Source organism: Ischnura elegans, chromosome 7, assembly GCF_921293095.1.
Source record: "Ischnura elegans chromosome 7, ioIscEleg1.1, whole genome shotgun sequence".
NCBI lineage: Eukaryota > Metazoa > Arthropoda > Insecta > Odonata > Coenagrionidae > Ischnura > Ischnura elegans.
In genome coordinates, this window is record NC_060252.1 from 86,832,549 (window position 1) to 86,846,819 (window position 14,271).

General features: G+C 37.8%; 1 protein-coding gene across 2 annotated transcripts in view; it reads right to left on the reverse strand.

Moving 5' to 3' along the window:
• The window catches only part of LOC124163093 (lon protease homolog, mitochondrial), a 43,626-nt gene extending 35,167 nt beyond the window's left edge, over nucleotides 1-8,459 (reverse strand). Inside the window, exons 1-6 of one of the 2 annotated variants that reach the window (XM_046539892.1) lie at nucleotides 7,785-8,459; nucleotides 7,584-7,672; nucleotides 7,318-7,484; nucleotides 7,023-7,195; nucleotides 4,941-5,132; nucleotides 2,381-2,596 (exon numbers count right to left, since the gene is read on the reverse strand). In XM_046539892.1, the coding sequence (XP_046395848.1) occupies nucleotides 2,381-2,596; nucleotides 4,941-5,132; nucleotides 7,023-7,195; nucleotides 7,318-7,484; nucleotides 7,584-7,672; nucleotides 7,785-8,195 (1,248 nt within the window). In that variant the 5' untranslated portion in view covers nucleotides 8,196-8,459. Of the gene's footprint in view, nucleotides 1-2,380; nucleotides 2,597-4,940; nucleotides 5,133-7,022; nucleotides 7,247-7,317; nucleotides 7,485-7,583; nucleotides 7,673-7,784 lie in introns of both variants that reach the window. The other variant, XM_046539891.1, reaches the window with a different exon arrangement.
• Between the last annotated feature and the right edge of the window lie 5,812 nt (nucleotides 8,460-14,271).

Sequence of the window (14,271 nt, forward strand, 5' to 3'; positions counted from 1 at the left end):
ATAAAGGTTGTTTTACTATGAATAATAAGATACATTCCTATGAAACAAGGAGATGTTATGACGTTCATGTCAAACAATCGAACCTAGCTCTGGTATCTAGAGGGCCTGAGCACATGTGTACAAAATTGTATAATAACCTACCTGTAAACATTAAAAGTATAGAAAATATTGATGTTTTTAAAAAGAGGGTCTTTGCTTACTTAATAGAGAAGTGTTTTTATAGTATAAAAGAATATCTTCAATCTGAAATGTAGCATTTTCTTATGTTAATTTGTTAATTTTGACGTGCCCTATATACTTGTTTAATGATTTTATCATGACATATTGTATCCTTGGGCAAATAAATATTATTATTATTATTATTATTATTTACGAGTTATGCTACAAGTCTCACTTGTCTGAGGTGCTAACGAAGCGATGTCTTCTCAGGATATTTTGTTTCTCCCTACTAGCAATCTGAATTCATCTGCTCATCTAGAGCTACGCTACTTATTGTTAGAAATGAGTGGGTAAGTTGCCTTCTCTATAGGATAAAAAATTTGCGCAGTCTTATGGTCATGCTTCACCCTCTGCAGCAAGCTCTGCTTACGCCGTACGCGATAGCATTAGTGTCGAACTTCACCTCGTACGACTGGTTCTGTACTTTCCAGGGTGGGTTGACTTAAAACCGGCGAGTGTTTTCCGTGTGGGTTCAATAGAGTCCGGTTTCATTTTTATTAGTTTTATCCTTATTCGTCTTCGGACCATGGCCCTTCCGAAGACACGAGTGAGAACTTTAAAAGATAGACTGAAAATAATTGAAGACGAAGAAATGAATCCGGGCTAGAAATGCGTGAATATTACAGCACGCCTCGGTATGTCCGCTAGTACGTGACGGCAGGGGTGGGGGTAAAGCGAGATCCCTGGTGAAAACAAGAAATGGGATGAAGCCGAGGATCAGGTGGGCGTGCCGCTGACGATTAACGCCACATTGCCTCAATCATATTAAAAATTTTATTGCAAGAAAGTGAACATTTCCAATAATAAACTATTTTTGGCCTTCTTGATCCATCTCATAACCAATCACTGCGACGGCGAAATCAGTTGTTTGAGGCATAACACGCAATTTCTCACGTAAATACGTGTACTTGAAATGGCATTTGATGGATAAGAATTTTTACATCGGACAGAAATGCATAATAGGAGTGAAAATTCCGATTGGAGTGAAACATTTTTATAGCAAGGCGGGGTGTTCCTTCAGGATATTTGAAAGAGAGATAAGTCGAATCAACAATATGACCTAAGTGTTTCGATAAAGGAATAATATTCCTGTAATCAGCTAAAATCATTTTTGAATCCATTAATGAATGTCATAATTCGCAAAAATCCAGCGTTTCCTGGGACATAGGCAACCCGGACAAACATTCCCGCATTGATCGTTTTCCCATATTCATCGTCTTTTTCATCCATCCCCCTGAAAAACGATAAATCGAGGTTCCACTGTAGATGACACAGAGGCAGGAGTTTAGGTTGGGACTTAGTTGTTTAACCTAGCAGGGTTGGCAGATTATTAGACATTGTTTAACAGACAACGAAACAGTAGAATGCACAAGTTTATATCCTTGAGAAATGGCATGAGGTATGAGAGTGAGTGAAGTAGCTGCGACTCCTTCGGTTGACAATGTGGTGGTTTCCCCTTGCCTTCAACATTGCAGTACTAAAGTACTGTAATGTAGTAGGCAGTGCTAAAGTACTGTACTAATTGCAGTACTAAAGTACTGTACATTGCAGTACAGCCATTAAAGTAAATGTTACTACGTCCATAGCAAAATGTGTGTCGCTGCACCAACCAAAATGGTCTCCACCTTTGCCCATATGAAGAAGAGCTGCTGCCCTCTCCCCTGTGTGATGAGAGGCATAATTGTTGGCGGTCCCCAGTCACCAAGTCACGGCAACTTCACAGGTTTCAGTATCATTTAAATGGTCTACCTCATCCAAGGATAGACCAAAACCCCCTCAGAAGACCGTCACTTGTTGTCCATGATTGCTTATTTGATGAGAAATTTAGCTTATCTCGCAGCTAACCTCCATGTCTAGTAGTCGACCTACCATCCACAACCCGTTGGACGCACTCAGTGGCTTTAAGCTCAGCTGCAAGGCGTGAGGTAGATGGCATGAATATTAATCATAAGAAGACCAAATTTGATTAGTAAAGCATCAAAAGCAAGGAACCTGAGGCTTCACACTATGCTAGATGAGCAGAAATTGAGCAAGTGGAGCAGTTCTACTACCTGGGTAGCACATTAGAGGAAAATGCACACAGCAATAAGGATATCAGGAAGAGAAATGGGCTAGCCTAAGAGGTGCTTAAATGAATTTTACACAGATAATTGAACTATACCTGCAGCTTTTCTTTAAACTTGTCCTCAATAGCATCCTTATCATCCTTTTCCAAGCCAAGCTCCCTCTTTATGATCTTCAACTGTTCTTGTAAGATATATTTCCTGTGTTGTTGCTTCACTTTCTCTTCAACTTCTTTTCCTATTTTTTGCTGCAACTTGCTGAGCTCCAGCTCTTTCTTCAGAAGAGAGAGTGACAGCATCAGACGCTTTGGAATCTACAAAATAGAAATGGCAGTCATAAAAGATGAAATGACCAATTACAGTAAAACCTCTCTGTAGTGAACCCCTTTACATCATAAACCTCCATACTTCATACCACCCCTACGGTCCCGTCAGATTTACATGTAAATTTATTGGCAAACCTCTTTATGGTGAACCTCTTTATATCGTAAAACCTCCACTTATCATACCAAGGAGACACCCCCGAGACTGCCTAACTTCCTCTGCAAATTGTACCAAGACAACCAGAGACCATTAATGCAGCCGGGATTACGTACATGGAATGACATTTTCAGCGATAAATGTTTCACGCTTATTTTTTTTTCTTTTACACCTTTCATATTCTGTAATTTTCACGTAAACCATTAGTTATGGCCATTTTGTTCCGTATGAGAGTATACCTAACAGTAAATAAAAAAAGATATCCAACTATCCTAATCATTTAAAGTGACTGTTGAATTAAGAGAGATCACATCATTTTCTCTCGAATCATGGTAAAAATCACACGATAGCGCTCACTTAATTTGTGTTGTCATTAAATAATAAATATATGTTCACTAATGCATGAATGTTTATTTAAATGCATAAATATAATGGTGCAAAAGACAGTAGTGCCTTTCATTTCCAAAGGATATGAAAAATTGGTGCATATCACTAAAACCTCTCTATAGTGAACCTCCATACATCAAATTGCCCAAATTTTGGTCCCCTCCATTACGATGTAAAGAGGTTTTACTGTAGTTAAAACTATTTGCCTAGCACTTAAAGTGGTGCAACTTGTGCTTAAATTTAAAAAATCTATAATTGATATTATACAAAGGGTAAATTAGCAAACAAATTGGGATTTTTCTAGCAAATATTAATTGAGCTACAGCAGTATTGTGCATTACAGCATATACTTGGGGACCAGCAGTGGCGGATACAGATGGGGATCGCAGGTGGCACGCGCCCCCCCTTTTGCGGGGCCACCCGTAATGCCAAACGTAGCAGAACCATAATTGTAACTTTTTTATATCATAAGATGGCATTGTCTTGAATGTGGGTATAAGCACTTTAGTTAAAAATTTCTGAAGCTCTGCATGTGACTTGAATATTTTTTATTGCGATAAACCCCCCCCCCCCCCCTTGAGTTTTCTCTGTATCCGCCACTGGGGACCAGTATGCCCAATAAATCTAGCAAAAATGTAAATAATGTCTAGGTTGTAAGGAACATATGAATTTTTTATGTAAGCTTACCTATTTCATAAATTACTGTAAGTAAAAAAAGGAATTTTCTTGTAATACAATAACAGGTCCATTATCACTCCTTCGTTAAATAACAGTGAATGAAGAATAGAAGATTCAATTTGTACATTTACTTTCTGTTTCTGGGAATGTTACATCACAGATTCTTTGTAGAAAAATTACAAAATGAAATAGTGTTTAAGTTTTTAAGTTAGTCTTATTTTTTTCTTATATAGCTAAAGATCACACCTATCAACTGAAAATAGTGGTATGTACCATTAAAAAAATCAAAGGATCACATATACCCATTTTGTTACATATTCAAGCAATGAAATATTTTCTGAAGAAGTAATAATAAGAAACACATTTTTTCCTTTCCGTAGGTCTCAAGAAAGTCTGGTCAGCTGTTTCCCAAGGTTTCCGTTTCCTAGTCAACAATACAACCATGAAAAAATCACTTGTAAGCTAAATCTAAGAGGTGAAAGAAGATTTTCAGAAAAAAGGAACACAAGATGGATAGTGTATACATATATTACTGAGCCTAAAAATCAATTACATGTGACTTGAATGGTGATGGAACCAAGTATTTACCTAATGCAACCATGGTTGCATAGATGGATTTAGGAGGGGGCACAACCCCCCCCCCCCTCAGATGCATAGAAAATAGACAACATTTTTAATATGGCCCCATTATCATTACATTTGATTTGTTTTGTATAATCAGTAATGGGGTCAAATGTAGAAGGTACTCAAAAAGCATTTCTTTCGCACGTAAATTCGGGTATGAAGAGTTATATCCCTAGTAAAATAAAAAATGAGGGTAGCAAACCAAGTTGGCATGACATGCAAGACAGAAAATCATTAGAGCTAAAAAATATAAGCTGTCTAAAAGAAACATAAAATAAAACTGTAGTTATTATACATTCAACATATGTATTAATATTTTCATATTAATAAATTTTATACTAAAACAAAAATTATATTTCATACAGTAATGCAGTATGTTGCTTCATCCCAAATATGAGAAGGGCGTTTGCCTGTCAGACCCTTGTAACCCCAAGAAAAAATCCTGGATCTACCCTTGCATGGTTGGAAAAAAAGCAAACTCATACTTACATCTACTTCCTCTAGAACAGCCTGAAGCTCAGCTGGCTCTGCTCCAGTCAAGGCTGCCCCCAAATCGGACAAATAGACAGGATTGTCAACCACTCTCTGCCCTTGATGAAGCATCTGCTGAAGAGATTCTCGGTACAGAGGATTAAGGCTGATGATGTCTCTTATAGTTTTGATGACCTCTTGAGTTAAAGCCTAGAAAAGATTACAAACAGAGTAGTTAGCAAGACATTATTTTAAAAAAAAACCTAACTTGACTTCCATGGATACCCAAGAATCCTAATTAGTAGTAGAGCAGATTAATCCCTACAAAGTAACAATTCCAACTGGTATCCCTAAATTGTAAAATTTTATTTCTGCAATTAGCTATCTCGCAAAAATTAGTAAAAGTTTTAAATTGCTGAAATTAACATAATTAAAAACTATAAGTTTACTCCAATTTCAGACCCTAATTAATAAATACAATTAAAACTTCTTTAAATTACAAAGCAAAAGCCGACACAAACAACTATAATTGTCTTCACCGCTATATAATCTTTGATATAGTTGGGTAATCTCAGTAATATGGATGACAGATGTTTAGAAAAAGGGTACTTCTTAAGTGTAATCTTAGTTGGCATCATGGGCATACCCAGCGGGGGGCCAGGAGAGGAGGGGCAACTGCCCCCCCTAAGAAGTGACAGTAAATTTGTCCCCGCGTTGTGAAACAAACTAAGACATTCCCCCCACCCTCTTTCCCACCATGATGATATGACTCGAGAGAGCATCCATTTACGAACCCTCCCACTGCCCCCACTCCAGGTACACCACCCCCGACTTTAGGGGATAAAAACCCTAGGATTTTGGCCGCCGAGAGGAGAATGAGTCGGGTCACGCTGGGCGTAAGATTTTCAAGCTAAAGAAAGAAGTCGGTCTGGTTTTTTTTGAAGTGTTGCTGGTGAATACGTAGCCGGAGGATATTTATCGGGATGTGGTGTGGGTGGACGGGCTAAATTGAAGCACAACAGCAGAAAGGAGACTGACAGGTAATTTTCCGTCGCCAAAGGAAAGCCATCCCACGCTACCCCACCAAGGAGACACGGCGGAAGGCAGCAGCCATCACCAGGAGCCGCAAAAAGCAGAAACTCAGCCCTCAGCGTTGACGTGACCCGGATAAGTACTACTGCCCCTGCCCCAAACCACGAACTAAGACATTTTTCCCCACCCAAGCTAAGAAGATTCCGAACCAGTGTCGTCTACAAACCCCAAAATTGTTCCCCCCATTCTGTGCAGAAGAGCCGTTTCCCCCCCCCTCCAATCTTTATTGTGTTCCGTTTCCACCTACTCCCCTTCCCCCCCCCCTCCCCCAATGTGCGAAAGTGAATGTGTGTATTAGTTTGTAAGGACAGGTTACGTTTTTATTAAATGATTATATTGTCAATTAACTTTGTGATCAGATGGTGCAAGATGAACTGATGAAATCAATTGGGCGAGAATTAGGTAGTTGTTTCACTTGTGTATGCTCAGTTTTCTTTTGATGTTATATTCAGTCGATTCTCGCATATGCCCGCAAGGAAGCGGCAATCTGATGTATGATTAAGTACTTACGATTATTTGCTGTTTTCATTAAATTTGTGTTTGTAGAAGGCTCTCGTTCTTTCAAGCGCACCGATCACCAAGAGGTCACTCATACGTTCCTTTCCCTTCTCGCGCACCCAGTCTCCTTTCTCTCCCAAAGAAAAAAAATCCCTTCCCCTTTTCTTGTCCACCCCAATCCTTCCCATTCTCCCCTTGACGAGAGGTCGCAATATATACGGTTAAATTATTAGTATAAGACATGGAACTAAAATAAAAATCATTATTTCTCCCAGCAAATAATTATAAAAAGTAATAAATTGCTGTCATAATTTCCCCAAAATTTTGGTTTCATTGACCTTCTCTGTGCAAAAAAAAAGTTACAACTTGAACAACCACAGCTAGTTTTGCCCCTCCCTCCCCCCCCCAGTTTTCATTCTGGGTACACCCATGGTTGGCATGGTTAAATTCTTCTGGATACTATAAAGCTAAGGGAATTATAAAACAAGATATCAACCACAAGAAACACACCTTGACTTCCTCTGTCTGTCTGAACTTATCGTGGGTCACGTTCTCCACCTCAACCATGAGGACTGACGGTGGCGGTGATGGCTCTCCACCCTGCAACACTGGTTCCCCTTGCTCTACTGGAGTATCAGCTTTCCTTCTCCTCCTCTTCCTTCTGCTCTTATCCTCGCCTTCTTCTATAAAGGTTGTTATGGTTGTCTTTAATAAAGGAAATTTCAATTCCATTTCTGAGAGGAAAAAAAAGTTTATTATTAAGGAAGGGAGAACAAAACACTAAGGGGAATTGGCATTGTCTCACCCTCTGGTCCTTCCCCATCATCAGTCAACGGCCCAAGAATTCGAATTCTGCGATGGGCCATCGCAACAATCCTGAGCTTATCGCCCAAATCTTGCATCTCATGAATCTGAACAAATGTACCCACTGAATACACATCGGACAGGTTTTTCACAATATCACTGTCATTCCTGGAGAAAAAAGTTTACAAGGCATTAAAAATACCCTCAAAAGTACTGTCACGAGCAATAGTTCACAAGAAAATATAGGAATTCGTTCATTTATCTCACTCATCATCTTTCTTCAAAAAAACACCGGCATAGGGCTGGTTCAGTTTCACTTTTCTTCTAATTAAGGTTATCAAATCTGGATTACTGATCTAGGGAACGAAAAGCATCAACACTTGAAATACAATATCAATGTCAATTATAAATTTTACTGTGATAAAAATGCAGATAGGAAATGATAAAAGCCCTCAATTGACATATTACCTCAATCATTTTGATAAACCTCGGGAACACGGGATTCCTATTGACAGCAATAAGAGGTACATTCGGCCATACCTCTGGAACAATAACTGTTGCTGGCAGTGTGTGAGGAGCTTGGTCCTCAACTTCAACAGTTGAGTCTGAGGATTCACCTTCATCATTAGAGGAAGGTTTTTGTCCACTGCAATATCGAGCTGGCATAGTGTAACATGATGAAGTAGGAAGGAAGGACCTCTGAAAAGCTGCACTTGGAAAGGATATGGAATGATTTCTCCGAGATACCCCACTCAAATTCAAGCACCTAACCGAGTTATTAAAACGTTCGCTACTTTCAGGATGATGAAACCATCGAAGGAAATGACGGCATCGATACCCATCGATGGCCTTTTTAACTAGCATTGCGTGTCTAACCATCTTCTTATTCTTTGGCTAATTAAAAATTGGGATAACAATAAAATACCAGTGTCAATATCTAACCCAACAACATCGTAGCTCGTGAGGTATAACAAGCACCGGCTCCGCACCGAATAAACAAACGATACACAAGAAGAGAAGACAGTAAACTAACGCTAGATGAACAGCCTGAACTTTTACTCATCGGTAAAGTGCTTCTTCATAATTAATTATGCAGCACAACATTTCAACACTTCTCTCACATCAAGTGCAACTAGCACATCTCTTCAGCACGCGCATTATTTTGACCCATGAAAGGTCAACCCACGCCCCGGGAAATAGCGACAAAATTATGCTAACACATAATGCTTTATATTTCTGGTATAAAGACGGCTTTTTTAATTAAACTTATAATTACACCTTAAAATTGGTTAATTTTATTATTTTCAGCAAGAAAAGTATTCTTTCTTATCACATATTGGCAGGAAAAACACTCTAAAACATAAGAACAGGCAATGTTCCACTCGGTCATTTAATAAGTCATAAAACAAAATATAGCAAAAAAAATACCTTAAAAGAATAGAGAAGTAAACAAAATTGATGTAACTTAACATTTCAACCAGCATAAAGGATAAATATGTAAAAAAAAAGGTACGTTAAATACTAGGGCGCTATCCTGATGTGACCCGTGGAGAGCGCTAGTACAGGCAACTTTTGACACTGACTTTTACGAAAAATTACAGCGAAAAACCGACTGAATCCACCTTAGAATTAACGATAAACTTCAGTATCACTGAAAAAGACATTAAAAGGGACCTTAATATATCCGTTAATAAACCTCATAACATGAAATACTTAGGCGCTATTGAGAGGTGGCCAAGTCGCAATAAGAGATTGCAGTGCATATGTAACCTGGTCATTTATTATTTCACCTATGCGACATATCTACAACAGGGAATTGTAAATGAATCACAAAGAATCAAACATATGGTAACATATCATTCCCAACCCCGACAATATATACAGCATAAACTACGCATGTTCAAAAACTAAGGCGCTATACTACGCATGTTCAAAAACTAAGGCGCTATCCGGACACAAAAAAAAATCTGGAAAAGTTAAACATTTTTTAAATTTTTATTTTCGGTAAATATGAAAAGAAATTTACCACAATCATAGATGAAACGAAAGCACGACGATACCACCGTTTTAAAATTCAACTGAAAAATTTACGTCACTAGAGGAAAATACTGGCCCCCAAAAAACTGAAAGTAAAAATGTAAATGTGACATTTTAAAAAGACTCCTTCAGAATTTCGGATCGAAACTCATCTACATTAGGAGGTAACACATCAAAGATTATGTAACACACATAGCCCATAAAGATTTACGTTACGTAGAGATACCACGAGTCGACAAATACAAGGTCGCCCACCCCCAAATCACCCGCATGGAAGGTAAGTGGTATGAATGGTAAAATATTTTTTCCCGACTATCGAGCCCGGCCTAAAGCTGTGATGTCACCCTAATCGTAGAAAAACATGTTCAACCAAGGAATGAAAATGAAAAACGACACAGTAAGTACTTTTCTCCTCTGAAATCTAGGTATTGGATTGCCTAACTCACTGCCTACGACACCATCAAAAAAATCTGTAAAAGTTAAACATTTTTAAAATTTTTATTTTCGGTAAATATGAAAAGAAATTTACCACAATCATAGATGAAACGAAAGCACGACGATATCACCGTTTTAAAATTCAACTGAAAAATTTACGTCACTAGAGGAAAATACTGGACCCACAAAAAACTGGAAGTAAAAATGTAAATGTGATATTTTAAAAAGACTCCTTCAGAATTTCGGATCGAAACTCATCTACATTAGGAGGTAACACATCAAAGATTAGGTAACACACATAGCCCATAAAGATTTACGTTACATAAAGATACCACGAGTCGACAAATACAAGGTCGCCCACCCCGAATCACCTGCGTGTAAGGTAAGTGGCAGGAATGGTAAAATATTTTTTTTCCGAAGATGGAACCCGGCCCAAAGCTGTGATGTCAGCCTAATCGTAGAAAAACATGTTCAACCAAGGAATGAAAATGAAAAACGACACAGTAAGTACTTTTCTCCTCTGAAATCTAGGTATTGGATTTCCTAACCCACTACCTACGACACCATCAACAAAATCCGGAAAAGGTAAACATTTGTTAAATTTTTTTTTTCGGTAAATATGAAAATAAATTTACCACAATCATAGCTGAAACGAAAGAACGACGATACCACCGTTTTAAAATTCAACTGAAAAATTTACGTCACTAGAGGAAAATACTGGACCCACAAAAAACTGGAAGTAAAAATGTAAATGTGACATTTTAAAAAGACTCCTTCAGAATTTCGGATCGAAACTCATCTACATTAGGAGGTAACACATCAAAGATTATGTAACACACATAGCCCATAAAGATTTACGTTACGTAGAGATACCACGAGTCGACAAATACAAGATCGCCCACCCCGAATATCCCGCATGGAAGGTAAGTGGTATGAATGGTAAAATATTTTTTCCCGACTATCGAGCCCGGCCTAAAGCTGTGATGTCACCCTAATCGTAGAAAAACATGTTCAACCAAGGAATGAAAATGAAAAACGACACAGTAAGTACTTTTCTCCTCTGAAATCTAGGTATTGGATTGCCTAACGCACTGCCTACGACACCATCAAAAAAATCTGGAAAAGGTAAACATTTTTAAAATTTTTTTTTCGGTAAATATGAAAAGAAATTTACCGCAATCCCAGAGGAAACGAAAGCACGACGATACCACAGTTTTAAAATTCAACTGAAATATTTACGACTCTAGAGGAAAATACTTGACCCAAAAAAAACTGGAAGTAAAAATGTTAATGTGACATTTTAAAAAGACTCCATCAGAATTTCGGATCGAAAATCGTCTACATCACGAGGTTACACATCAAAGATTACGTAACACACATAGCCCATACAGATTTACGTTACATAGAGATACCACGAATCGACAAATACGAGGTCGCCCACCCCGAATCACCCGCATGGAAGGTAAGTTGTATGAATGGCAAAATATTTTTTTTCGTAGATCGTGCCCGGCCTACAGCTGTGATGTCAGCCTAATCGTAGATAAACATGGTCAACCAAGGGATTAAAATAAAAAACGACAGCGTAATTACTTTCCCCTTTGAAATCTAGGCCTGGATGGCCCAACCCACAGCCCTGGACACAATCAACAAAATCTGGAAAAGTTAAACATTTTTAAAATTTTTATTTTCGGTAAAAATGAAAAGAAATTTACCACAATACCAAAGGAAACGAAAGCACGACGAAACCTCCGCTTAAAAATGCATTTGAAAATTTAAAAAAACTAGATGAATATAATTGACCCAAAAAAATCGAATTAAACATTTAAATCTCTCATTTTCAAAACTCTCCTTCATAATTTCGGATCGAAACTCATCTACATTATGAGGTAACACATCAAATATTATGTAACACCCATAGCCCATACAGATTTTCATTACATAGAGATACCACGAGTCCACAAATACTTGCTCGCCCACCCCAAATCAAGCGCATGGAAAAATAGGTGATGTGAATGGGAATATATTTTTTCCCGAAGACTGTGCCCGGCCTTCCGCTGTGATAACACCCCAATCGTAGAAAAAAATGTTCAAATAAGGGATGAAAATGAAAATCGACAACGTAAGTACCTTTCCCCTTTGAAATCTAGGCCCGGGGTAGCCCACACCACAGCCTGCGGCACCAACTAAAAATCTTTAAAAAAAATTAAATTATTAATTTTCGGTGAAAATTAAAAGAAGTTTACCATAATTATTATTATTATTATTATTATTATAGAAGAAGTAAAAACACGACGATATCACCGTTTTAATATTTAACCGAAACAATTACGGCACTACAGGAAAATAAAGAACTAAGCCAAAAAAAATCGAAGTTAATTTTTAATGTGACATTTTCTAAGTTTTCCATGAGAAATTCAGATCAAAACTTATATACATTACGAGGTAAGACACCAAAGATTACGTAATACCCGTAGCCCATACCAATTTACATTGCACAGGGATACCACGAGTCGACAAATACTAGGTCGCCCACCCCGAATCACCCGCATGGAAGCGAAAAGACATGAATTGGAAAATTATGTTTTTCCGACAACTGTCACTACAGCTGTGATACCACATGGATCACATAAAAGCGTGTTGAACGACGCGGTAAAAATCAGAAACACTCATTTAACACTTTTAATCTTTAAGAAATAGGCTTGGGCTGGCATAACCCACAGTCTCCGCCACCAATTCAAAACAGGGAAAGGTAAAAATTTTATATCTTCCTTATTTTCTGAAGATTTTTAAGGAAACTTTCCACACAACTAGATGGCAGAACGACACGTCACCGATGTTAGAAATTGGATATAACCAACGGAGGATACTCAAGGAAAATATTTTACTGACAAAAAAATCGAAGTAATGTTTTTAACGCGTTATTTAAAAAAAATTGGAATCGAATTTCAAAGCGTAACTCTTCTATATTACAAGATAAAACATCAAATATTGCGGAAGAACGCCATCCCAAACTTTAACTATGTATAATGTAACTGCGAATCAATAAATATTAATAGGGCGCCTGCACGAAATCGTCCCGGCGCGGCGGATGAGAAATGGCACGTACTGGATTATATTTTTCCCGTCGACTCTTTTTGTGCCGATTGCTGATATTATTCCAGGATGTTTTAAATAGTAAAAGTATGTTATTCCATAACGTAATAGTACATCAGAATCATTTCAATACTTTTCCGCTTTGATAAATAGCCACTGATTGGCAGTGGCGGATCCAGGATAGGGAAAAGGGAATGGGGCTAAGTGGGGTCAAAAATACCAGCAGTATATTGGGGGTCGGAAATAATTACCATGCTATCTAACGTAAATTGGATTCCCAAGGAGGTTAACGTTTGCTATAGCCCCAGTAGCCCCCCATAGATCCGCCACTGCTGGTTGGCCCACCTTAAAATTAATTTTATCGTTTTTTTCGGAGAATAAGAAAAGAAATTTACCACACACTTATATTTAATAATGACACATGGTAAGAAATGTTTGCAATTTTATCTACTCTTTGTTTGAAAAATAAGAAAAGAAAAGATACACGAAATAATCGAAATATAATTTTCACTGGGTCATTTACAAATAATATAAAAGGAAATTTCGAATAATCCTTTTGTCAAGATATAAAATCAAAATTGATGTAACAGGCCATCCCGAGACCATAAAAGATTACGTAACGACTGTAGCCCATACCAATTTACATTGCATAGGGATACCACGAGTCGACAAATACTACGTCATCCACCCCAAATCACCCGCACGGAAGGTAAGTGATATGAATGGGAAAACATTTTTCCGAAGACTGTTCCCGGCCTACAAGTTTGATAACACCTTAATTATAGAAAAACATGTTTAACCAAAGGATTAAAAAGAAAAACATCAACGTAAGTACTTCTCAGCTTTGAAATCTAGGTCTTGGATGGCCCAACCCACAGCCCTCGACGCCATCAACAAAATCTGAAAAAGTGAAATATTTTAAAAATTTTTATTTTCGGTAAAAATAAAAAGAAATTTACCACAATCCCAAAGGAAACGAAAGCACGACGAAACCTCCGCTTAAAAATGCATTTGAAAAATTTAAAAAACCAAAGGAAAATAATTGACCGAAAAAAATCGAGGTAAACATTTAAACCTTTCATTTTCAAAACTCTCGTTCAGAATTTCGGATCGAAAGTCATCCACCTTACGAGGTAGCACATCAAAGATTACGTAACACACATAGCCCATACAGATTTACATTACATATAGATACCACGAGTCGACAAATACAAGGTCGCCCACCCCGAATCACCCGCATGGAAGGTAAGTGGTATGAATGGTAAAATATTTTTTTCCGACTATCGAGCCCGGCCTAAAGCTGTGATGTCACCCTAATCGTAGATAAACATGTTCAACCAAGGGATTAAAATAAAAATGGACTACGTATTTACTTTTCCCCCTTGAAATC